The 26,207-nt window shown below is 30.8% G+C and overlaps 1 protein-coding gene and 2 non-coding genes across 6 annotated transcripts in view; 2 read left to right on the top strand and 1 right to left on the bottom strand.

Moving 5' to 3' along the window:
• Window positions 1-26,207, bottom strand: part of LOC143260463 (uncharacterized) — a 138,749-nt gene that overhangs the window by 95,279 nt on the left and 17,263 nt on the right. Inside the window, exon 1 of one of the 4 annotated variants that reach the window (XM_076525929.1) lies at window positions 16,773-17,002. The exons of 2 other annotated variants lie outside the window; for them this stretch is intronic. In XM_076525929.1, the coding sequence (XP_076382044.1) occupies window positions 16,773-16,829 (57 nt within the window). In that variant the 5' untranslated portion in view covers window positions 16,830-17,002. Of the gene's footprint in view, window positions 1-5,021; window positions 6,246-16,772; window positions 17,003-26,207 lie in introns of those variants that run through there. One more of the 4 variants, XM_076525930.1, reaches the window with a different exon arrangement.
• TRNAF-GAA (transfer RNA phenylalanine (anticodon GAA)) lies at window positions 22,351-22,423 on the top strand. The gene has a single exon. It is a non-coding gene; the product is annotated as a tRNA-Phe (tRNA).
• Window positions 25,736-25,808, top strand: TRNAF-GAA (transfer RNA phenylalanine (anticodon GAA)). Its single transcript has one exon. It is a non-coding gene; the product is annotated as a tRNA-Phe (tRNA).

Raw genomic sequence — 26,207 nt, 5'->3', positions numbered from 1 at the left:
TTGTGAATAAAACATAGTCGATCAAATTAAATTAATGGACTATGAAAATGGATGGAAACTGTCTAAGTATAATCGGTACAATTGTTTGTGAGGAGACATACGAAAGTTAAACCGTCGATCGAGAAGAGTTTTTCTACGTTCGAGTTCTCTTGGAACAAAATGGCAGAAAAGGATCAAATAGGAGGCAGAAACCTGCAATACCACGTATGCTTCCATCGCCACCTTTTGGTAGAACGAGTGCGCTGCTTGCGCAGCAACAAATTTAATTACAGGATAAATCTTGGAACGTGTGAAATTATATACGACTATAAATAAATAAAGCTAACCTCTTATAAACAAGATATAAGAATTTAACAACGTAGATAAAAAAAAATATTTTTAGACTTTATATATATTATTATTATTATATTATTATATTATTATATTATTATATTACATATTATTATATTATTATTATATATATTATTTATATATTATTATATATATTATAAATATTTTCAGACTTTAACGAGCCTTTTATGAGCTTTCGTGGATCACAGTTGACTGCCATACCGACCAGGAAAATGGTGGCTAGTTAGAGCGTCCTCTTTACATGGAGAACGGTCAGCCGAAAAACTATTCGCCGAGGTATTGTCGGCGGAATTCCCTGGCAATAGGAATGTATAGGTGTAAATAAACGTGTCTTATTTAGGACCGTTACTCGAAAATGATTGAGAATCTCGACCTTAATGCTGTGGCAGTGAAAGCGCCCACCAAAATCGTCGTATACGTCATCCTTGTCTATCCATCTCGATTTTCACAACAGTTTTGTATTATACGACGTTACCTTTTTTTATGATTTCAATATATTCATCTCTGGTTAGTATTGTTATTTTATTTCATATCTATAACTATCTTCAATCCTATAGTAGGTTAAGTGTTCATGAAAAAAGCGCGCAAACTATAATCCTTGTTCATTCATCAACGTAGAAATTTTTACGCGTGTTGTTATATATTTATTTAATACGTTACACGCATTTCTGTTAATTATTATTTTATATATTTTTGTGTACAAATTTATAATATTCTTATATGTTTATTATATTATATATATTTATAATATGTTATAATATATTATTATATTATATATATTTATAATATGTTATAGTATATTATTATATTATATATATTTATAATATTTAATTTATATGTTTGTGTGCACTTCTGTTAATCATTATCTTGTGCATTTTCCGGTACAAACAATTATTTATAAGTATATTTATATGAATTATAAATTTATATCTTGTTGCTGTTTACATTCTTATACGTATTTCTGCTAATTATTACTTCACGCATTTCCCAATAGGAACAATTATTTATACCGTTATACACATTTCTGCTATTTTACGCAGTTCTCTATACAAACAATTATTTGTGGCTTTGTAGGCATCTCTGTTTACTACATAGTTCCAAAAACCATAACGCATAATTTATACATTTTATACCTTATATATTATTATTACAATATTATATACATTATATATATATATATATATATATATATATTATATTAATATAATATATAATATTATATACATTATTATTACAATTATTTCTGCTAATTAGTATCTCTTGTGAAGTTTCCAAATTTGGAAATAATATTCGTCATTTCTCAGATCTCTTTGGATATTTTGGTTTTCACTACGTAGAAATAAATTGCAACTGTCGACACTCGCCAAATGTATTTCCCAACTTTTGTCAACGTCTTTACAGTTTTATAAATGATCACAAGAATTGCAGTCTCTCTCTCTCTCTCTCTCTCTCTCTCTCCCTCTCTCTCTCTTTCTCTCTCTCTCTCCAATACACCATCCTAATTCTTATCTATGCACGTATTATGAGGTTCGCATAAAATTAATCTAGGTCTTTGTAAGGAATGATGAAGTCTAACGATGATTTTGCGTTCATGATTTTCGCATTTCACACGTAGCCTACAGACCAGTTCGCAGAAAAGCTAATTTGTTACGTAAGTACGCTAACTTCTTACGTGTTAGTAAGAGAGAATAGCTTCTTCTCTAGAATGATTCTATCGTTTACAAACGTGTATATCCTCTATGCTACTGTAAAGCCGTAAATCCCAAGTGTCTCGGGATATTCAAAATCGGAACTTCGTTTTATTCGTAGAACAAAAGGCTTTAGAAGCCTGATCAACCATTGTACCGTCGAAAAGAAATTGTGAAGTTTAGTATCGAATGGTGAAGTATTATTGCTTCTAAACTGAGATCTCAGAGAAATCCATTATGCTGCTCGTAGTACAAACCATATGCGTTCAAATCCATCATATGTTCAACATATGACATGTGACAGTTTTTATGGACACAATCGCATTGCCGTTGAACGCAATTAAATCATGGACAAGTACCTGCAGATTGCTGCCATCGCTTATGCAATCGTACATATTGAACGATCGAATATTCTGCCATGTGAAATTTCTAATCGATCGTGAAATGATAGGTGTGCTACGTTACGTGAAAATGTGGAAAGCGATTAATTGGTAAAAAAAAGTTGATGAAACTTTTGTGATGAAAAGATGATGAAATTTTGTTACCTTATGCTGTAACGTATTATTTTAGTAATTTTTATGATCTCGAAACCAATTTTTTTTAATCGACATCATTAGATTTAGAATTTGCCATGGGTAAAATGAAGATATAGGGAAAAATAGAATTAGGGTATTTATTAGAAATTCGTTCGAATTTTCTACCGTCTTAATGCAGTTAAAATGTATCGTTTTGCTATAACAAGACTAAATAGGGAATGTTTCCCATTTAAAGCAGTGCTTTAATTTCTGCTTTTACATAAATTTTATGCACGCAATGGTTCAAAGCAGTTAAAAATTCAAATTTTCTTTTTGCTAAACAAAAACTATAATTTTCATCCATTTCATAATATTTTTAATTTTCATAATTCAATCAATTATGTTTTATTCCAAGGAGAATGTAAATAATTTTGCATCTAAAATAAAAAATGGGCGAATCCTCGTTCATTTTTACTCATTTATCGAAGACATATATTTTTAGCGGTTGCAAAATATTTAATTTCTTTATAAAGAATAATTTACTTTATACAATTTCCATCCAAATAATCATATTTGTGAGTTAATAAAATAGAAAACGTATTCGAGTCAATAAAAAATATGAGAATACTTGATTAAAGATCCTCTTATGATTTATTTCAAAACAGCCTAACACTTAAGAATATTTTTCTTCTCAACAAGTGTATCTTTTTATTAATAATATAATAAATCACTAATCAACATGAAACAATATCCTCCTAATAAGAGTAACATAAAAAATATTTGTCTACATTCAAAAATTTGTACCGTATCGATACTTTACTACTTTATTACTTTACTATTTACTATTTATTACTTTATACTATATACAATAATATAATAATATTACTCTAATATATTATATTATATACTTTATACTATATATACTCATATAATAATATTACTAATATATTATATTATATACTTTATACTATTTACTATTTATTACTTTACTACTTTATTATTTAATTTTGTATTTTATATGTTTGGTGTAATATACATTCTTCATTTCATCATTAAAATATTATTACTCTTAAATACAGTATACATTATCGTAATGGCTGTAATAAAATATATCTCTTTTCAAATCTCTGTAATGAGCACTTAGTAATCCTATTTTCTACTTCTGCAGAAAAAGGAGGCAACTCCATTTCAACAATACATTATTGGAATATCAAGAGATATACATATAAGATTCATAGCAAAATTTGATTAACTTCAGTATTAGTTGACCCTACATTTTTTAGCACGTTCAAAATAGTACCCAATTTTTTATTACTTTCTGCTAGTTTACCCCAATCGCTTGAAACCAAAGCTGTTCTCCTCGTTGCAACAACGCTCTCAATTATTGTTTCGATATAATTATTATATTATTATATTGTAATATATTATATGTATAATACTATATATATATAGTATTGTATTATTATACTATATACTATATATAGTATTATATTATTATTATTATATTATATATATATTATATTGTAGTATATATTATTATACTGTATGCCTAAACGATATTTTCGACAGATATAAATACAAATTTCTTTCTCTTTATTACGTTACTCGAACAGGGCATGCACACACCACGATTTTTGAACAGCACTCTCTGTAAATAAGCAATTTACATTTACCCGCAGTTTACAGGCTAACGTTCACGGTCACCCGTGTTAATACACACAAGCTGTATTACACTTCGTTCCTCTAATATCCTGCAGATAACGCAGATCCCTTCGGTACCGCGCAACCGAATGATCGAAATTCGTGTCGGGATGCGGCGGTGACATGCCGTGTAATATCGCCGATTAAAAATTGTGCGAACAAACGAGCGTGGAACACGTGTTGGAAAACGTGTGACGCATAACCGCGACCATTGAAAAAGTAGAAAACCCCTCTCGAGATACTTCTTCGTCCAACATTCGTGATTCGAATATAAACCGGAAACAGACAGACGGACAGACAGACATTCGAACCTAAAATATCGAGCACAGAGAGCGGATTTCTGCGATCATTCGATATCCTCGCTTTCGTATGTAAACACGTTATACCGGGGGGGACCGGTATAATAGGTATAATAATACAGGTATAATAATATATATATATATATATATATATATATATATATATATATATATATATATATTATATTATACTTATTATATATTATTTTACCTATTTTATTATTCACCTATTATTATACCTATTATACCTATTATACCGCCCCTCCCCCCCCCGGTATATAATAATATAGGTATAATATAATATATATATTATACCTATTATATTTTTTTTATATTATACTTATTTTATTATTTACCTATTATTATGCCTATTATACCTATTATACCGGTCCCCCCCAGTATATAATAATAGATATAATATATATATCAAAAATTCACAGAGGCCCGCGAACGTTTCCGTGACTTACCGCTTTCGACATCACGGCCGAAGTCATGTTTGTTTCCGACGGGGATCGAAACTGAAAATCCAGCACTGGCAGCAGTATCACTATCGATCGACGTTCGCGGAAGGCACACTAGTAGCACGCTACGTTTCCACGCCGCGGTACGTCACCGTTATTTAAATTCGTCGATGCGCACAGTTTTCACTGAGAGAGGCACACACACTCCGCAGAACTGAAACGTAGAGAAGGGTCGGTCGGTCGGTCCGGTCGGTCAGCGCGGCAAACCACACGAGGATATATAATGTTTGCGCCGAGGAGGAAGGAAGCTCTTTTACACGCGAGGAGAAGATGATCACACCATCGATCGTCGATTTAAAACGCGTTCGGATTCACAGCGCTGGGCGATCACAAGTGGCGCGTCGCCGTCCAACGATGTAATCAAGAAGAATGACTTTAGCGACGTATACGCGTGCACACAGCGAGCAGAGGCAACGATTACGACAGATTGCTCCGTGCGTGTGGAGAGATAACGACACACAGCATGGAATAGGAGAGACGGTGTCGGAGCCGCGTTACCCACACCACCGGGCACCGGAGAATTTCGCCGCGAGCTAGAAGCACGTTCTTCTGTCCGTTCGTCGCATGCTTTTGCCGGCCCGTTTATCGCGGCCAGACTTTGACACCCGAAAAAGTCACGCGTAGAAGAATCATTGTTTAATATTGTTGCTCGTTCGCAGATGTCGTTCCGGGACGTTTCGTCGACCGTTAGGCGCTCGTTCGGCATAACATATGGCGCCATGTAATTGCCGTATACGCACATATAGCCGCCTCGAGAAGTTAGATAACCCTTTTGGTCGATAAAAGAATTCGTGGATAAGGACGGTTTGGTATCGCTTCGTGAGGAATCAACGAATCGACAGATTCGTACGACGATTTATTGATCTCGCTCTGACTGACTGCGATGAAAATTTGCTATGTTTTGGATGACCGTTTGGACGGTTCCCCGGAGACACGAAGAGAGACACGCTGAACTTTCTGGGGTGACTGTATGTTAGCACGTGCTTATCGAAGATACGAACAACAGAGCGACTTATGTAATAAAAGAATTTGCTGGCCGCGACTAAAATCGCGTAAACATTACAAAAACGTTAGAAATTTTGCATAGACAAGTGGAGAAACATTTTTCGATCGGATTATGATGGACGAATGGGAGAACGTCGCACAGATTTGTTTGTGCAACGATTACGCGGGCATGCGTTAATGCGCTTTAACCTACCTTATTTGATAATTGAAGGCTTGCACTTCGAAATAACGCTTTGGTATGATTTAAATTACTATATATATTTTTTTATTTATTATTATTATATATTATTATATATTATTATGATTTAAATTACTATATATATTTTTTATTTATTATTATTGTATATTATTATATATAATATATATAGTAATTTAAATCGTACCAAAGCGTTATTTCAAAGTGCAAGTCTTCAATTATATTAATAATAATAATATATAATAATTCAATTATAATAATAATAATATATATATATATATATATTATTATTATTATATATTTCAAGTAAAATGTTGCTGTTGATCGTGTTAAGGAGATAGGTATAGACTGTGTGTATAATCAAAAATAAATCAATTAACATTTTCTAGTACTATACATTTAAATCCTCTCGTAGGATCGTGGTGAACCGTTTCTAATTATTAGCATGCGCTTTTGTTTGTTCTCCCGACCGCATGCATGCGTCAAATATAATTATCGCAATACTGAACAACCGCATAATTACATTAAATATTAATCATTTCTAGAAAATGACTCCAGTTGCTTCTGCGCGTGCATATTTTAAGCATATTTATTTGCATATTTATGTGCATATTTATTTCATTTATAGTACGGTGTTAAAATTGTCACAATTGTGACGATATTTTACTTATTTCACAATCAACATTGTGACAATATTTTACTTATTTCACAATTAACATTGTGACAATATTTTACTTATTTCACAATTAACATTGTGACAATATTTTACTTATTTCACAATTAACATTGTGACAATATTTTCATGTAATCGAATCGTTCAATATGATCAATTGTTGAAACGATTTAAAAGACAGCACATTTACAATTATCCTCCGCGATAAGATACAATTGAAAATCTGCCGAGAGATCTACTTGTTTAAATAAAAACTATTTTTCAAAGAATTTTAGTCAGCTCGCTTGCTTCAAATTAGGTGCCTATAAAAATATTTTCCCCTCATCATTATTATCTACCATTTTTTCAGTTGTACGCCTCGCGAAGTGTCTGATTAATGAACAAATAATTATGATTAATATACGAACGGTGACTGTACAAACCAGTTAAACGTTTACGATTCAGAAATACGCATAGCAAACTTTCTTTATGTAATACATGCATATGATTTAAGCTGTTTTACGCAGCAAACAACAAATATTAACATAAAATGATTTTTCCACGCCATTTTCGAATTTTCTCAACGATCCACGCAACTCGATGATAAAACGTAAAATTGCTTTCGAACTTGATTTTTATGAATGACAGGGAACACACGAATCGCACACTGAATATATTATATTGCATCGTGTGCGATTATTTATCGTTCAAAACGATGTCGAATGAAATTATTTGTAGAGTGACATACCTTCGAAGAAATAGCGTGCAATTTTATCAATGATTGGTACTGAAACGAAATGTATCAGTAAACGGCAAAAGCGATATCCACTGTATCAACTGATCCAATGAGTCACTGACTCAAGAAACGTATCCTACTTGAGACTGCGAATGCACTAATTTATCGGTAAACGGAAAATGCATCGACAAAATAAAATTCCATCAGCAAAATAACATTTTAATGAGGACTTATAGTATATAAATATATTTATATAATATATTATATACATTATATTTATTATATTTATATAATTATATTATATATTATTATTATATGTTATTATTATATTTATATAATTATACTATATATTATTTATTATATGTTATTATTATATTTATATAATATATAATATATTATATATATATATATATATATATATATATATATATATATATATATATATTGCAATCGTAAAATATTGTTCTCATTAAAATTTATATAATATATATTATATTAATTATTATTAATATTATTAATATAATATATAATTATATTAATAATAATTAATATAATATATTAATATAATTTTTATAATAATTATTATATATATAATATAAATTTTAATGAGAACAATATTTTACGATTGCAATTACACTTCAAACTTGTTCTTTCGGTTTCTCAGATATGCTTCGATAAATATCAGAATAGAATGGAATAGAATCTAATAAATAAAAAATATGCTGGGTGCACGAGTTTATTGCTGAAACTGCGTGGGTTTAGCCCGTGAAGGTTACAAGAACATTACACTCGCAGAAACGGACGTTACAAAGCAAAGAATGTAGTTATTTTTGCAAAGGTTGTTGTGACTGGTTTTAATCTGGCTAACCTTGGCTGAGATCTTGTCGAAATACTTTCTCCAAACAATTCGAGTGTGTCGAAAAGCCATTAGCGTTCAATCATTTTTAATGACTTCTCGAGCCGACACTATACACATTGTAACACCAAAACAATGGTTAAATTGGCACTCTATTGAATTTCAAACAGAGGACGTACACAAGTTGTATACCTTGGAACTACAGTAATTTCTCCCTAATTCGCGCTCAGATCGCGTCCAAAGATAGACAATTTGGAAAGGGGAGACACGATTATGGTTACCGATTGTTAACAATTATAAAGAAACGAGACGCAAGGCTCGAACAATCCCAAATTGTGCAAATTGTATTTTCGCTTCCCATATTGTCCACTTTTGTGCGCAATCTAAGCGCGAATTAGAGAAACATTACTGTATCTAGCTTCGCGAAGGAACCATGTTATGCTTTATGAGCAGATTTCGGTGAAATTTTTTGACGGCGATGAATTTTAATTTTACGAAAATGCTACATCGAAGTGCATTCGCTAGAAGATCGATAAAACCAAAACTTCACAGTAATATAGAAATGATGAAGCTAATAATGATTACTTGGAAGAATTAGGCAATTTATCCACGTAATAAAAAGTGTGATCATAAAGTTCATTAAAAATCCCTTGAAAAGAAGACATGTTGAAAAATAATGGTAACAAATAAGTTATGATTTAAATAATGATTTAAATGATTTAAATGATTTAAATGATTTAAATGATTTAAATGATTTAAATCTGTATTAAATGTGTAACGATTTCAAATCAGTTCGAAATGAAGCAAAGCTTTTAATTACATTCACTCAAACGACTGTGTTTTTCCCTATTATTTGCTTTTCAACTTGTGCTTCCTGCTTATTTTTATTATTTAGTGATCATTAGTCCGAATTTTCACAATACAAAGAAATCACGTGTATCGATTGAAATTGACAATACTTCAATTTTATTTTCATCATAAGAAATCTTTCACAGTCAACGAAATAAAATCTATTTTATTCTTCGTAAAATGAAATATAAAGAAACTCCAAATTTGCATAAAGATCCGCGGTGTGTTGATTAAGAGAAAAATATCAATGAAAAACATGATCGAATCTGGAGGGACAAATATTGCAATAAGCTAAATATTGTCTCAAGTTCGCTTGTTTAGCGTCTTCAAAGTCGCTTGTATTCTTTTGGTAAAACTGTGTTTCATGTCATGTCCTTCGCGCATTAGATGCTGGAACTGCGCGTGAACATGTGATGAGCTACTAATTTTGTTGTTCAAGGTCACATTAAGGTCATGAGTTCTTGACCTTGACTGCCGCATAACAGTAATAAAAAATAAAACGCTTTCATTAAAGTAAAAAAAAAGAAACATTGACGACCTTGATATCTCGAGTAACTTCGACCGCGCGAAAAATACATTTATTTATCATAGTATTTGCCTTTCTGGATCTAATCATGTTTTCCTCAAACATACTTCTCTCTTATCAGTGATTAGCCAGATATTTAAGGTACACAAGACTCGCGACCCATCCGCTACTATCCATCCAGTTTGGCAAATAATGTGTAAGCGTATTTTGATGTACGTCTAAACAAATTTTATATCACAAACATGTCCTATAACTACGATTAATTTTTTATCGATCAAGATATAGGTACCGTAATTAATAGTATAAATTAATTTATGCGAATACTTATGTCCCTTGTTTTCAAAACTTTCTAAAGTTGCTGCACAGAATTGTTCGATGTTTCGTCTAAGAAAAGTCGTCGCATACTATGCAGAAAAAAAAGGAATTGTTCTAACACACGTTTCTCCAAGAATCATGCAAAGTGTGAATCATCCTGTAATCAGGTATCGTCAAGTTGTAATTATCATGATTACATGATTCGTTGTATTGTCAAACCGTATGGTTGTATGTTTCACGTGGCAAATCGTTCGACTGCTTTCAATCTTCATCTCAAACACGAAAAATACGAGATATTATATATTATATTAAGATATTAGATATTATATATTATATTAAGATATTAGATATTATATATTATATTAAGATATTAGATATTAGATATTATATTAAGATATTAGATATTAGATATTATATTAAGATATTAGATATTATATATTATATATTATATTAAGATATTAGATATTAGATATTAGATATTAGATATTAGATACTAAGATATCAGATATTATATTCTCATCAATAGATCAATCTATATTCATCAAGATTGAAAGTGACTTAAAAAATCGATCATGAAAGAGATGTTTCCCTCGAGCAAAATCGAAGTTTACAATATGCATAGCTGTGTTGTAGATGAATTAATTATTGCGTTCCCTACCTTACAGCCTAATAGTACAGTAAATTCTCCCCGATTATCCCTCAACTCAGTAAACAAAAGTGGACAATTTGGGGAGAGAGGAGATATGATTATTCGAGCGGCTTATTTTTATAGTTAGTAATATTATATATTATATTTATTATATTTATTTATATTATATTTATATTTATATAGTTAGTAGTATAGTATTATAAATTGTTCAGTTTTGTTCGCAAGCTGAAGGAAAATTAGGGAGAATTCACTGTATCTTCTAATACCAATTAAATCATGCATTAAAGTCAACTAAAACCAACTTAACTCATTGAAATTCTCCAAATAATTTCAGATACATGAAATTTCACATAAATTTCTCATTAATATTATTGAACAATGCAGCAACCAGATTATTCGTACCGATAATTAGACCGCAGATTTTTACGCAAAATAGAAGCTTTCGGATTCAACTGCAAAAAAAACAGATGTCAGATAAAAATGTATATTCCTCCTGTTAATAATTTCAGCAAATTAAGGAGAATGTAGGAATGTTGTAATGTGTCTTCATTGTTTGATATTTCACATGGAGAATACATAAAATCCGCGGTCTAGCGATAACGTTATCGCAAGACGGATCTGTAAACATTGCAAAATGCGTTTCTAACAAAAACTGTGAAAATTTTATAAAACTTCATGAATCTTGATACACCGCTTTCGACTTATGAAAATTATTAAAAGAAATATACCTTTTTTCTTTCATTTCTGTTTCTGACGATTAACTTAGATTTGTTTGTTGTTGTTTTTTCATCAAAATCCACAGTCTACGAATCAGTTTTCGCAGAAAATCTGTTGAACGAAACAAGCTTTGCTTGCAGCGATGTTTCATGTAACAGTGTTCTCGCGCCAAATACTGAAACTATAGTCTTCCACTGCTCGACAAATCCAAATTGGACATAATGAACAATTTACAGCTGATGACCGTCGATACGTTAAATATAAACCAAGCTTATTCCTGCCATTATCATTTCCAAGAAAGCCGAACACTTTCAATTGCTTATCTCGAGCTCTTTGGATGACGCGAGCGTAGTCATTGACAGACGAACGTAATTGCAACAAGGTGGAGCATCTTTCATCATTCGCGCTCCTCGCGGGGAGTAATAATAACATGTAAAAATAAAAATCATCAAAAATCGATGGATCCTATGCCATGTATCCGTTACATAACCAGCTATACTTAACCCCTACACGTTGGCAACGAAGCGCCCAGATGGTCATTTGCTATGATTCTTTTAACAGTTTTTATGCGCTGTTCTAAAAATATCATAAAGTCGCTGTGAATGTTCATCGTTTCGAAATTATTCGATGAATTTATACTTATAAATGTGAACTTTCAAAGTGAAAATTCACACGAAGAACCTTCGCTGCTACAGCCTTTACTCGCTTATTCGATTGCAAATATGATGATTGATGCAACTAATCCTATTTCACGCGTGTTACATTTATGTTATTAATAGAAAACATAAATAGAAATTGAGTCAGTGTTTTTCTAAGTGAAAATCGGCGTTGTATCTACAGACCGTGGCCTTCGTGGTATTATACATTTACACTTTTACATCACACTTTCACAATTTCACTTTCCTGAAATTCTGTACGTTTTACTAATCTTTGAACGACTAATTCGTCCGACTAATTCGAACGACTAATAATGTTTCTGTTATTGCTGCTCGTATAGATTGGCAGAAGCTTATCATAAATGAAAAAATTGGGCTAAAAAAGAAGTACAGTGCGTTTTTCTGGAAAAAGACCTGAGATACGCTCTGCGACAAAATTACAAAACAAACGTTTCTTTGCTGTTGATATTTTGTACTTGGTAGGTTTCATTATTTTCTTTAATAATGGTGTATTATCTGACAATATTTAAATATTATTAAATTATTATTATTATTATATTATTATTATAAAATTATTATTTAATATTATTATAATATTATTGTTTAATAATGGAAACCATAAGGTCTGCACGATTAATTAAACGTTCGATTTTTCTATTCTGTTCGCGTTCAAAGTGGTAGAAGTTTAGCGTAAATTAATTAATTACACCGATTAAATACACTCTGTGACAAAATTATAAGACCGACAATGTTTAACGCGAAACAAAAGTTGCGACGAAAGCCACAAGCACCGTTTAAATTGAACAATTCTTCCAACGAAAGTGTTATATATTTTTCTATCTCGTTTTTCCATTGCATTATTTGTTCTTTTGAACGTTTAGTCAGTTTTATTCCCGTACAAACCTAACTTTTTGCACGATACGTTTTATTATATATATTCCGTATCGAAAAGGATCATTTTCGCCGAACAAAAGAATAAATAACGTGAAACTACCTTTTGTAATCGAAATCACTGGAATTGTTTATTACCGCTTTCCGGTTTCTCCAGCTAAATGAAAACCATCTTAAAAGTTTATCACACTGCTGTTCACCGGGCATCTGCAATTCTAAGTAATTTTTTTCTTTACGTTAAGATACCGGGATACCGATTAATAACAAAGTGCATGCGTCCCACTGAAGAACTTCAATTCTACTTAGATAATTCTACACGGTTATCTAACTTTGCTTCTGAACGAAAGAATTGTACAATATGTAAAAATGATATTATTAGCATAATATTATATTATAATATTATTATATTAGCATATTATTATATTAATATTATAATATATTAGCATAATATTATATTATAATATTATTATATTAGCATATATTTATTATTATATTAATATTATAATATATTAGCATAATATTATATTATAATATTATTATATTAGCATATTATTATATTAATATTATAATATATTAGCATAATATTATTAGCATAGGAACTATTACAGTTCCAGAGCTTTGTATAATGGCATTCGCTAGAATTGTAGACGATTTATAATTTTGTAGTAGAATGTATGTACCTCTTGACGGTCATAATAATTGTCCATCTCCCTCCTATTATCCGCATGCAATAAGACTGGAATTATTAGAGTGGGATATTATTGCCAGCCGTTATTATTGTTCGTGCATCAAGGGGCCTTATTTTTAAAAGTAATTCGTAATCGATATGCCGCGGATTTTATGCATTTATGGTAAAAATGTGTAGGTAAAAAAGGACGGTAGACAGATTAAGAGAATTGAAGAATATTTCGATATTATTTTGGACTTACTAAAATTGTTAAAAAAAAGAAGAAATTTCTACACTTGGTTATTGTTTATTGCAATTCACAAATAAAATTTGGATTTTGCATAAAAATCCACAGTCCAAAAATTAGTGAAGAACGTGGATTATTTTTTGACGGGAATTACCAGTTCTAATGCGTACAGATCATTGAAAAATAAAGAATTAATAATCTTGGCGCAACAACTTTGTTTCAGACGGCTGCTTTAATAACAATATTGCTTTCTAAATCGTGTAGCGAATTGTTTTTGGATCCATGTAATTTCAACATGAGTTTGATTGACATGATTTGGATGACATAATCGAAAGTCATATCGTTTCTGCAAAATTGTAATCTGCAATTACATTATTTTATATGAAGAAGAGTTATATAAAAATCCATTTCAAAACGTGAATTGCGAAATTAGCGAAAAGTTAAATATTTGTATCGGAAACAAATTTAATTTTAGGACGATATGAGCATTCAAATATTAAATGACCCTTGAGATCACTTTTTTTTGTATTTCTTTCACTTTTGGAGAAAGATTTTATTACACAAGAATCACCTAGTATATATGTATATTCCTGTTGATTAAAGATTTCCAAACATGTGTAAATGTACATGAAATTGTACAGACAAAAAAATGTTTTTATATTCTTAGCATATGATTATTACATAGGGTGTTTATTTTATCTTGCACATTGAAATATCTTCGTTATTTTTCCTGATATAAAAAAATGTACGAGTACAACTACGTTTAGTTCGAAGCTAAGAATATTGTGATTCATGTTTCATTTTTCTCGAAGTTATTTTTTTTCAAATATTTAATAAATTTATTACTTATGAAAAACCAAAATTTCTGAATTTCTTGATTGTGTAATTTTCCATTCAAGGTCATTTAAAGGTCATAGCGTCAGATTTCGTTGAATTCGCCTTGATGTGCACCACGGTGCCGCGTCATAAAAAAATAGGGGTCAATGTGAAAACGATAGCAATAACCTACAATACACAACCCTGACACATATTTTTATATTAGCAAAAGTAAGGATGATATTTCGATGTGCGGGATAAAGTAAACACCCTATATATGCTACCTTTATACTTCCGTATGCGCATTCAAAAAAATTACTGTATGTAATAAAAAGTGTAAACTAATTCGGAGAAATTAAAAGAATTTTTAAGGATTAAGAAAATACTCTCCTAATAAAAAGAAAGAATATAAATAACACGGAATTAGTTATGAGTGTATGCAGTTTTTAAATATTCACAAGTGGAGCAGTGGTTAATTTGGAGTATTAAAGTTGAATGATGTAGAATTGGTCACACGTACCTAAAACAGAAAAAAATCAGGTATTATAAATTATGAAAATCTGTCAATTTAGTATTACAATATATTTAAAGAATGTAGAATATACGAAGCAATATTCATCTCTATACTATTTTCTGTATAAGGATTCTAAGAGAAAAAAAAGTTCAATAAAATTGTATGTAATTTGATCTTGCTTTGGATTTTCTGACAATGAGGCGAATAGAGATGAAATTGTACTTTTCTTTTTATCCTCTATATTCTTCCACGTAAAAATGTAAAACCATATAAACTTTCATACTCTAATAAAAAAATTACTTATTACAGAAACAAAAGTTGAATCCAATTTTGTCACTGTGACAAAATGTCAACTATGTACACAGTGACTCTAAAAAGTACTCAAACACAGAATTTCCAATATTTAAACTGATATATTTCCATACAAGAGAATCGTATTATACATTAATAAACCTGGACTCATTTTAAGGGTCCACACTTTCAGAATTCATCGTTCGTTTTTTTTCTAAGATATTTTAGTACAATACAATGAATAGGATATGAAAAAATGCTAGAAATCTCATCCACTCTAAAAACATTGCAACAATTGTCTCATCACTGAAACTGCCATAGAGTTTTAAATTGCATTTTTCCTTAAAAATTAAATTTCTGTACTGTTTCATACAATGAAAATGAGCGCTTATATTATTGTAAAATTAACACTGCACCTTCCGTTCAAATTTTGGCAAATCGAGTAGAAAACAAATCGTATATCAAGTTTTAAGGGATCGTTTTAAAGGAGATACAACAAATTTTTAAATATACGACAGATTCACTCTGAAAAAGAATTGTCAAAAATCTCAATTTGTTTGTCACTTTCCACAAAAATCGCTAATATCAACGGTAGAGGCTTCAAGCGTTCAAATAATATTACAACAGCTTAAACATCGACAATTCTTCGAAAACAAGAAATTCAATGTTGAATACTCAATGTTTCCAGTGTCAACAAAAAATAAGTACACATCCATAGCATCAATTGCTATACATAACACGCGACAAAAACAAATTGAAACTATAAAAATTGAAACCGGTTCCACAGAGAAGCTTCAATAATCTGTTGTATTCAATAATACTAATACAATATCTCGTATATTTAATAATCCGTGCGTACAGTTTTGCATCAATTCTATTAACGTCAAAATAATCATGCACGTCAAGTCCATCTCGACGTGTGAATTCCAACGAAACGCGTGTGCGCACGCATTTAATGCGCCAACTTCTGACGCTTTTGTTTAAAAAAAAAGAAAAAAAGACCGTGTACACGACACACTGTTTTATCTTTGACGGCACAGAGGAACGGTCTGAGCACACTTTTTCGCGGTGTCACCGATAGTATAGCGAACGAAAGCGAAGCGTAGAGACGTACGTCGTCCGGTACGAAAACGGCGATCATTCGGGGCTGCTTCCTCTTCTTTCGCGCCATCTTTGATTTCAGGTGACCGGAAGGCGACTCTAACTCTGGTAAAAATTACACGAGGAAAAAAATATCGCGAGCACGAACTAACCTAAATTCGTGGACAACGAGAGTGACGAGAGAAGACGCTAAACTGGGAATACGTCGCGTCGCGGCGAGCAGATACGAGAAAAGGTGTATGTGCCTTTGTTCCTCAAACCACGTTAGGTCGGCCGGGTTACCGTTTACATACATTAACCATGCTGATTTATGAAAATTTATGGATCACCATTTCCATGACGTGACCAAAGAAACATTACGTCCGATAAAGTATTTTTATGTTTCACCTTTATCGAAGGAAAATAAATGATCGGCTCGGGCTTGATCGACGCTGGCCGCGTCGCTGGCCATCGGGCAAGTACGTGCGACCGATTTTTATTAATTCCTATAATCGATGTATGTATATGACAGAGTTTCGAACACGCTGAACTTTCGTTCAATTCAGTTTCTTTTCAAAGTTTTTATTAATTTCAAATTTTTCTGCTGTAATCTCCATTTTGGAAAAGCGACTTGCCGAAAAGATATTGCACGAAAGATCTTGTTATAGTTTTTTCGTGGTTCTGTTTCACACTTTGTTTCACACTTTTATTCGTAATTTTATAGTTTAATGTTTATAATTAAAAATTTATAGTTTAAAGTTTATAGTATATAGTAAATATAGTATATATAGTAATAATAGTAATATAGTATAGTAGTATATAGTAGTAGTAGTATATACTATATACTACTATACTATATTATACTATAAATATAGTAATAATAGTAATATAGTATAGTAGTATATAGTATACTATATTACTATTAATATAGTAATTATTAAGTATTATACTATATTATACTATTATATTATTAGTAAGTATTATACTATAAATATAGTAATAATAGTAATATAGTATAGTAGTATATAGTATACTATATTACTATAGTATAGTATAGTATACTACTATACTATATTTATATTATTACTATATATACTATATTTACTATATATAATAAACTATATAGTTTATTATTTATAGTTTTTATAGTTTAATTTTAAGTTTATAGTTTAAAGTTTATAGTTTTTTAAGTTTAAAGTTTAAAAAGTTTAAAGTTTTAAGTTTGAAGTTTGAAGTTTGAAGTTTTCTAGTTTTTAAAAAAATTGTTCATCCGAGATATTTACAAAAACCGACCATGTTATTAAGCAGGACGCTTTCTGCAGAAAATGGTTTCCAGAGACAACTGTTTGTACCGTTACATAGACAGCGTGATGTTGTTCTTTCAAGGTATGTATTTGTTTCGGAATACATAATGGGAAGTAATTAGTTCGCTGATGTGCTCTCTATATGTGTTTACTAATGCGGCTGCTACACAAGGTACTAACAAAAAGTATCACTCTTGGTAGATTATAAAATTGATAATATTAATATTATTACGTTATGATAAACAAGATTACAAGATAAAATATTTTCTTAACATTCGACTCGCGTCGGTCGAAATATCGGTGCAAAATAAGCTGATAATGATACGTTTTTAACGAAAATTGAGATATATTTTTTAAGAATAGAAACTCTCTTTTCATACCTCAAAACAGTTGAAGAATGCGACGAAATTATATAGAAAGTAAGTAAAATACATCGAATTATACATATGTACATTGGTTATATGCCTTGATCTTTCGTAATTTTTCTTTTGATGGAAAAGTTGCAGCTCTCTTAATAGATTTCATTTCCGCTCATTTCCGCCTCTTGACCTTAAACCCAATCGAAAGAAATGTAACAATGTAAAACATTTTATTTGTAACGTTTAAAACATGTTTATCGGCTGATGTCGTATGTTCGCAATCAGAAGTTTCACATATATATTCGACATGTATATTCGAAGTTCGTAAAATTAGCAACTTTGCAGATTGTAATATGTTGTTTTCCGAATCGACTGTCATATCAAACAAATCGGTAATCCGACGTACTTGAAAATCAGATTCGTTGAATAGATGTCCCGTTTTTATCTCGTTTAGAAATAAGTTGATATTCGCAAATTGTTACTTTGCAAGTTGAAAATCCATGGGATTATTTGCAAAACGAACAAAATTTTTTCCTTTACACACTATTGCTTTTTTTTAAATTTCTTTTTGTTGCTTCTCATTAGAGATCACTTTTATTGATTGATATTACATCATGTTATTTCTTTATTAAGAGAACGATAATATTCTCGAATAAAATAATATCGAATTCATTACGATTGCACTGTAAATGTTGCTTTTTACGTGCAGGACTTACTGTCAGCATTTGAATTACTTGTATATATATATATATATATATATACAAGTACGTAGTATCATTAGAAAGTGAATTCATTAAAATTGCATTACTAATTATTTATGTAATTATAAGTAATATTATAGTAGCAATTATTAAAGTAAGTATTAAAGTAGTGAAGTAAGTAAAAATTATAAGCAGTAATTATAAGTAATAAAGCAACAAATTATATGTTAGATCTTAGAAAATAAACATTTTTCTACCTCGTTCTTAACAAACAGCAGTTAAATAAAAATTCAGTTTCCTTGTTACACGTTTAATAAGTTAAATAGGTTATATTAAATAATAAAATAATATAAAATGAATAAATAATAATAATAAAATAAATAGGTTAACTTATGAAGATTAAATATTGTTATGATTAACTTAACAAGTTAAAAATAATCCAACAGCACTGTCAAAATCCCTCGCATTTGCTTTTTCTTATACTACTAACTCGCTTCTGTCATAAAACAAAGAAAAAAAAAGGTTGATAATCAGACTATTCTAAGGTTCATCAGAATATGCGAGGGTCGAAACGTTTGACAAAGCGAATTAACATTGCATGTAGACGCATCGATTGCATAACCGCGAGAGAATTGTGTGCGTTATACTTTACTGTCACTTATTCGAAACGCGGCCGGTGACTGGCTCCCTGCCTTATTAGAAATACGCATAACTTACAGGAAAGCTTCATCGCGAGCCTTGAGTCAGCTATACATTTTCGAAAGAAAAAAATAGCATCGGCCTATTTACTTTTACGGAAGATTCGCGCAACGCCAGGCACACGTCACTTGTCATCAGCTGATTTCTTGCTGTGCTTCGTAGAAAGACCTTGACCCCGCGACGTGACCTTATTCGTCCACTACGGTTACAAAACGCACTGTCCGTGAGAACATCCAACCCCCCCTAAACGATCACCACTTTCTAGGAACAGCTAAAATATCTGGGTCAACGACCTCTCCGGACTCGGAACTCGTGTTTGTTTCGTCCACTGTTCAACTGCTCTTCATTTAAAAAATCATACGCTGCTGGACAAAAACACGTACGAGATACACCTATATCATTATCATTGCGATAAGAGTCTCGTTTTCATTGTATTCGCGCAGGAACTCGTTCATTTTCTTTTGGAGTTTCGAACGGCCGTAGAACAGAGCTGGAGAAAAAATTCATCGATCACCAACAATTTATTAATTATATTAATTATATATATATATATATATATATATAATATATTATATTATATTATATTATATTATATTATATTATATATATATATATTATATTATATATATATTATATTATATTGTATATATATATTATATTATAATATATTATTATATATTAATTATATTATTGTTAACCTGTTGAGTCAATTCCTAAGAAGCGTTTATTAGATGTTGTACAACACAAAAAAGGTGACCTCAGTAAATATTAACGCTATGCCGTCCGCAGATCTTAGATATGATTCTTTCGTTTGACGCCGGCATAATAGCTTGGAAATTTTAGATTTAAAACAGAAATGTCGAAGATGGCGGTAATATAAATTCCTAAAATTAAGATATGTCGTCCAAGAATTTTCGTACTGAATACTTAGTTAAACAAGCACGATGCTATAGTTAGTTCGCTGCCTTTTAACACCCAAGAAATATAGTTCAAATGTTATTTCAGTCTTTTTAACCCTTTGCACTCGAAGCCATATTAACTGTAAATTTAAATTGACCTTCCCGACTTACGGTATTTCCATTTTAATGACAAAGTGCATTCTATGCACATGAACTTGAGTCTTGTGACTCGTACAACAGTTAGACTTTTAACAATTCCTTACACGTAAGCTTTGTTATTATAAAAATTATCTTGGAACGTGGTGTAACAATTTTCGTGGTGCCTCGGAGTCACCACTCGAGTGCAAAGGGTTAAAATGCCACCAAAGTGGTACCACCGGCACACGACAGATAGTTTTTGCATGGCACCGGCGTGGTGCCACCGGACGGCATAGTGTTAATATAGCGTTCAATAAAATATTTTTTTTTAAACAATTGCTTCTTTTTAGTAATGTCCTATCATATTGTCCGATCAAGATCAGCACATTTTTACATTATATTCTTGAACTTTTTTCGTGCATGAGATACAAGCTCAATGTTTATTATGCTCGCAAACTATTTATTGTGATTGAGGACTCAGAAGTATTCGAAAAAGCAAGTCAATCACATTTCTGATAATGTATCCCATTTATTTAAATATAGATCGCGAATACTGGCGGTTTGTTTAAATATTTATGATTCTGTATCTCCTACCCCTTAGATAGTATAAATTTGCCAACGTAATTACAAGGATAACAGAGCATCTAGATAGTAAAATGTTTCAGTAAAATGGAAGTCCTATATTTGTAAGAAATGTTTAACACTTTATCATTTTTCTTTAACTATTGACCTGTTAAATATATATTTTTTTTTTATTTTATTTTATTTTATTTTATTATATATATATTATTAATATAATAATATTAATGAATTAACGTGATTTCCTCGAAACGACGTGTTTCAAACTAAACGTTCTAATGGCGCAATCTACTTTTATTGGATTTTCAAGGACTACATATAACGTAGACTGTCATGCATAAGTAAACTGCGGTTTCTCATGCGGAATAAAAATGTGCAGAAATTATCTGCATCGTTTGGAAGAAATAGAAACTATACAAATGTATATCAAGATCACCTTTTCTTTAATCATTTTAATAGATTGAAAGCCCTCTAGTCTTTCTACTGCTTTAAATTGCGACTACTCAATTTTTCCATAAATGCATAAAATCCGCAGTCTAGTGATTTAATAATATTATAAATATATAATATAATAATAATATATAAATAATATATAATAATTATATAATAATATATAAATAATATATAATAATATATAATAATATATAAATAATATACAATAATAATATTATAAATATATAATATAAAATAAAATTTAATTCTTAATTAAATTTTACGTTTTCCAATAAGATACTTCAACATGGTGAAAGAAACACGCGTACTTCGGCTGTGAATACAGTTTTTGCAACATCTCGCTACAATTTTCCATTTAAAAAGATAGTAACAACTATTCGTGTCAAGATTATCTTAAGTTACAAGCGTAGGTTTTGCAAATAAATAACGCACGCGATGGCGGACATTTCAAAAAGCATACTGAGCTCTCAGTGGATATCAGCCGAAATAGCTCAGTTGGGAGAGCGTTAGACTGAAGATCTAAATGTCCCCGGTTCAATCCCGGGTTTCGGCAGTGCTGATTTCTTTTTGTTTTTCACATTTTTTCTTCGCAATACCGCCATCTCCTCGATGTTAACCTTCTTTAGAATCTATTTCCTATGAATTTCGAATTTTAATCGAAGCTTTTCCATTATTTTTCTGTTCACGTAAAGTTGAACAACTTAAGACGCTCTCGGCTTCGAACTTTCTTGAAGAGAGATTTTCTCTATTACAATCATCAAAATTGTAGAAATGTTTCTATGAAGAACGACAAACTTCTTTGTTCGACGAGTATATACGAGTCGATATATAAGTCGATATATTTAAAAATATGGATGCTAACTTTCGAGAAGATTGACTTGTATTCGTTATCTCAGGATACCGATATTTTTCTCAGTATAAATAATTTCGTATAAACATGAAAAAATCACCACTTTTCGTTACGGTAAAGCGACTTATGCCACTTTCGAAATAAACGGCTCATATGATAATAGAAATTGAAAAAGAATTAATAGTATATTCAATTTCATTATTGACATTGAAATTACATACATTAGCCGCATGTAAAGCTCGGTAATTTTAGAAATCACGTTTACACATTTCCAAAAGCGATTGAGAAGTTCAAGAGAGAGAAACAAACAGAGAAAATAATTTTTGTCGAGAATGCATATGCATGAATGCGTATTTTATGCGTTATTCAAATCGAGCGACATCGCAAGTTTCCATGCTCCTCTAATGTTATTCACGAAATTAAGGAATAAAATACGTTGTTCGCTAATGCATCGAAGAAACAGGAAGCGGAAGCTTGCGGGTCAAATGATCTCATTCTCGTGCTTTTTCTTTCTTATATAACCAGAAAGCAAGCAAAACGGCATTGCACAACGGACCTCCCAATTTTAGTTATCCCTGTGTGTACGCAACGTTATGTTCTCGAATATTTTTACGTTTCTACAATTATGGCCATATACTCGTGTGCGTTATCAAGGCATACACTTCACACCGATACGGATAATTTTGATTTAATGTACTCGAAAAACGCGTCACACGGAGTCACGGTCTCTCCGATTGTGATCAAATAATACTCGTAAGTATACATCGTATGATTTACACCAAATATGTACAATGACTCGCGGCACAGTTGAAACAATAACAGACGAAAGATTCGTAATCCCTGTTATATTTTTAGTTATCAGCGATGTAACACAGTATTCGTACATTTATGGCTCATAAAAAGCTTTGGAAGAGATATAATTTACAAAGTAAAATGTTCAATGAAAATGTGAAACAAAATTGTGAAATGTTAAAGGATAATGTGAAACAGAATGTAAAAGTAACGTGGAGAACGCAGTAAAAGAAACGCGCAACATTATTTGTTGCAAGAACTCTGTATTGATTACTTGAAATTAATTACTTTTTACAAGCTGGAAAATCATACGGAAGTATAGTCTCAATGAAACACGATGTACAGCGAAAGGACATATGTGAACAATGAAGCTGTTGCCTAACTGTTGTAACTCTTATTAAATCTTCATCTTCATCTTCTACATTCGAGAAGAAAGTAAAAATTGTTGAATAGCGTAAGCAATTGTTACAAATAATTTTCATTCGAAGTAAGATTATGATCAGCAATATGTACAATAATTTCTCCCTGATTAGCGCTAAGATTGAGCAAAAAAGTGGACAATTTGGGAAGAGAAGATACGATTATTCGAGCCTTGTTTTTATAGTTAGCTCGTTTATTTTTATAGCTCGTTTTTATAGTTACCGATTGTCGGCGACTACAAAAACGAGGCGCAACACTCGAATAATCGTATCTTCTCTTCCCAAATTGTCCATCTTTTGTGCAGAATCTGAGCGCGAGTTAGGGTGAGATTACTGTACTTACAAGTAGACTGTGGATGCAAACATCAATTTTTATGGAGTAATGTATAGAAATTGAAATGAAAAAATATTCTACACTCGAGTCCTTGAACTAAAACAGAAATTTCATTGAAATTATTGAAATTGGTCATACCTAATTAAAATTCTGAATCGACGAAATTCGACGAATCAGAAATTTGCGTGAATGACTCGCGGCACAGTTAAAACAATAACAGACGAAAGATTCGTAAATCCTGTTATATTTTTAGTTATCAGCGATGTGACACAGTATTCGTACATTTATGGCTCATAAAAAGCTTTGGAAAAGATATAATTTACAAAGTAAAATGTTAAATGAAAATGTGAAACAAAATTGTGAGATGTTAAAGGATAATGTGAAACAGAATGTAAAAGAAACGTGGAGAAAACAGTCGTAACACAAAGAGATCCAAATGTATCGATCCAGGAAATTTTCATTGCAAACATAAACGATAACGTAACTTGTCTTTGTCTCTAACGACGATGAATCTCGCAGACGGTATATGCCAGTCAATGAAAGCATGCTTCTATGAATAATCAATGGAAAAAATATCAAAGCATCCATGGTCGCTGGACCTCTTTTTACTCTCAACTGCCATTGCGTAAAGTATGTATACGTATAATTGAATCACTTGTCGTATAATGTAAAGTGTGACTCGTAACAAAGACATCTGGTAGATCATGCTAAATTGTATGTACAGTCGGTGTACAAAATATTCGTACATCTTTTAAAACAGAATAATAGCTTTATTATAATTGGGCCAAGCGACCTAAATATTTCAAGTTGCTAAAAGGATTTGTTTACTAGACTGTAGATTGATATGCAAAATAGGAATTATCTGCATCGTTTGGAAGAAATAGGAACTATATGTATATCAAGATCACCTTTTCTTTAATCATTTTAATAGATTGAAAGTCCTCTAGTCTTTCTACTGCTTTAAATTGCGACTACTCAATTTTTCCATAAATGCATAAAATCCACAATCTAGTGATTTAATAATGTTATAAATATATAATATAATAATAATATATAATAATTATATAATAATATATAAATAATATATAATAATTATATAATAATATATAATAATATATAATAATATATAATAATTATATAATAATATATAAATAATATATAATAATTATATAATAATATATAAATAATATATAATAATAATATTATAAATATATATAATATAAAATAAAATTTAATTCTTAATTAAATTTTACGTTTTCCAATAAGATACTTCAACATGGAGAAAGAAACACGCGTACTTCGGCTGTGAGTACAGTTTTTGCAACATCTCGCTACAAATTTCCATTTAAAAAGATAATAACAACTATTCGTGTCAAGATTATCTTAAGTTACAAGCGTAGGTTTTGCAAATAAATAACGCGCGCGATGGCGGACATTTCAAAAAGCATACTGAACTCTCAGTGGATATCAGCCGAAATAGCTCAGTTGGGAGAGCGTTAGACTGAAGATCTAAATGTCCCCGGTTCAATCCCGGGTTTCGGCAGTGCTGATTTCTTTTTGTTTTTCACATTTTTTCTTGGCAATACCGCCATCTCCTCGATGTTAACCTTCGTTAGAATCTATTTCCTATTAATTTCGAATTTTAATCGAAGCTTTTCCATTATTTTTCTGTTCACGTAAGTTAAGTAACAACTTAAGACTGCTTTGAACTTTGGTCAAAGGGTAATTTTCCAGTGAAACAACTTGAAATATTAGTTAAATTTCCATTGTTTAAAAGGTGATATATAAGTATCTTTAGTAAACAATCATGTTTTATAAGAAAAAGAGAATGACTTAAAAACGTTACTAAAAAACGTTACTAGATAGTTTCTTCTAATTAAATTATATAAGTGTACTTTTATATAATTACAAGATCGCGAATTTTTATGCATAATAGAAATTG

This window comes from Megalopta genalis, chromosome 13, assembly GCF_051020955.1.
Source record: "Megalopta genalis isolate 19385.01 chromosome 13, iyMegGena1_principal, whole genome shotgun sequence".
In the NCBI taxonomy this organism is placed as follows: Eukaryota; Metazoa; Arthropoda; class Insecta; order Hymenoptera; family Halictidae; genus Megalopta; species Megalopta genalis.
Note: the sequence above shows the minus strand (reverse complement) of the source record. Positions and strands in the feature narration are given on the sequence as shown.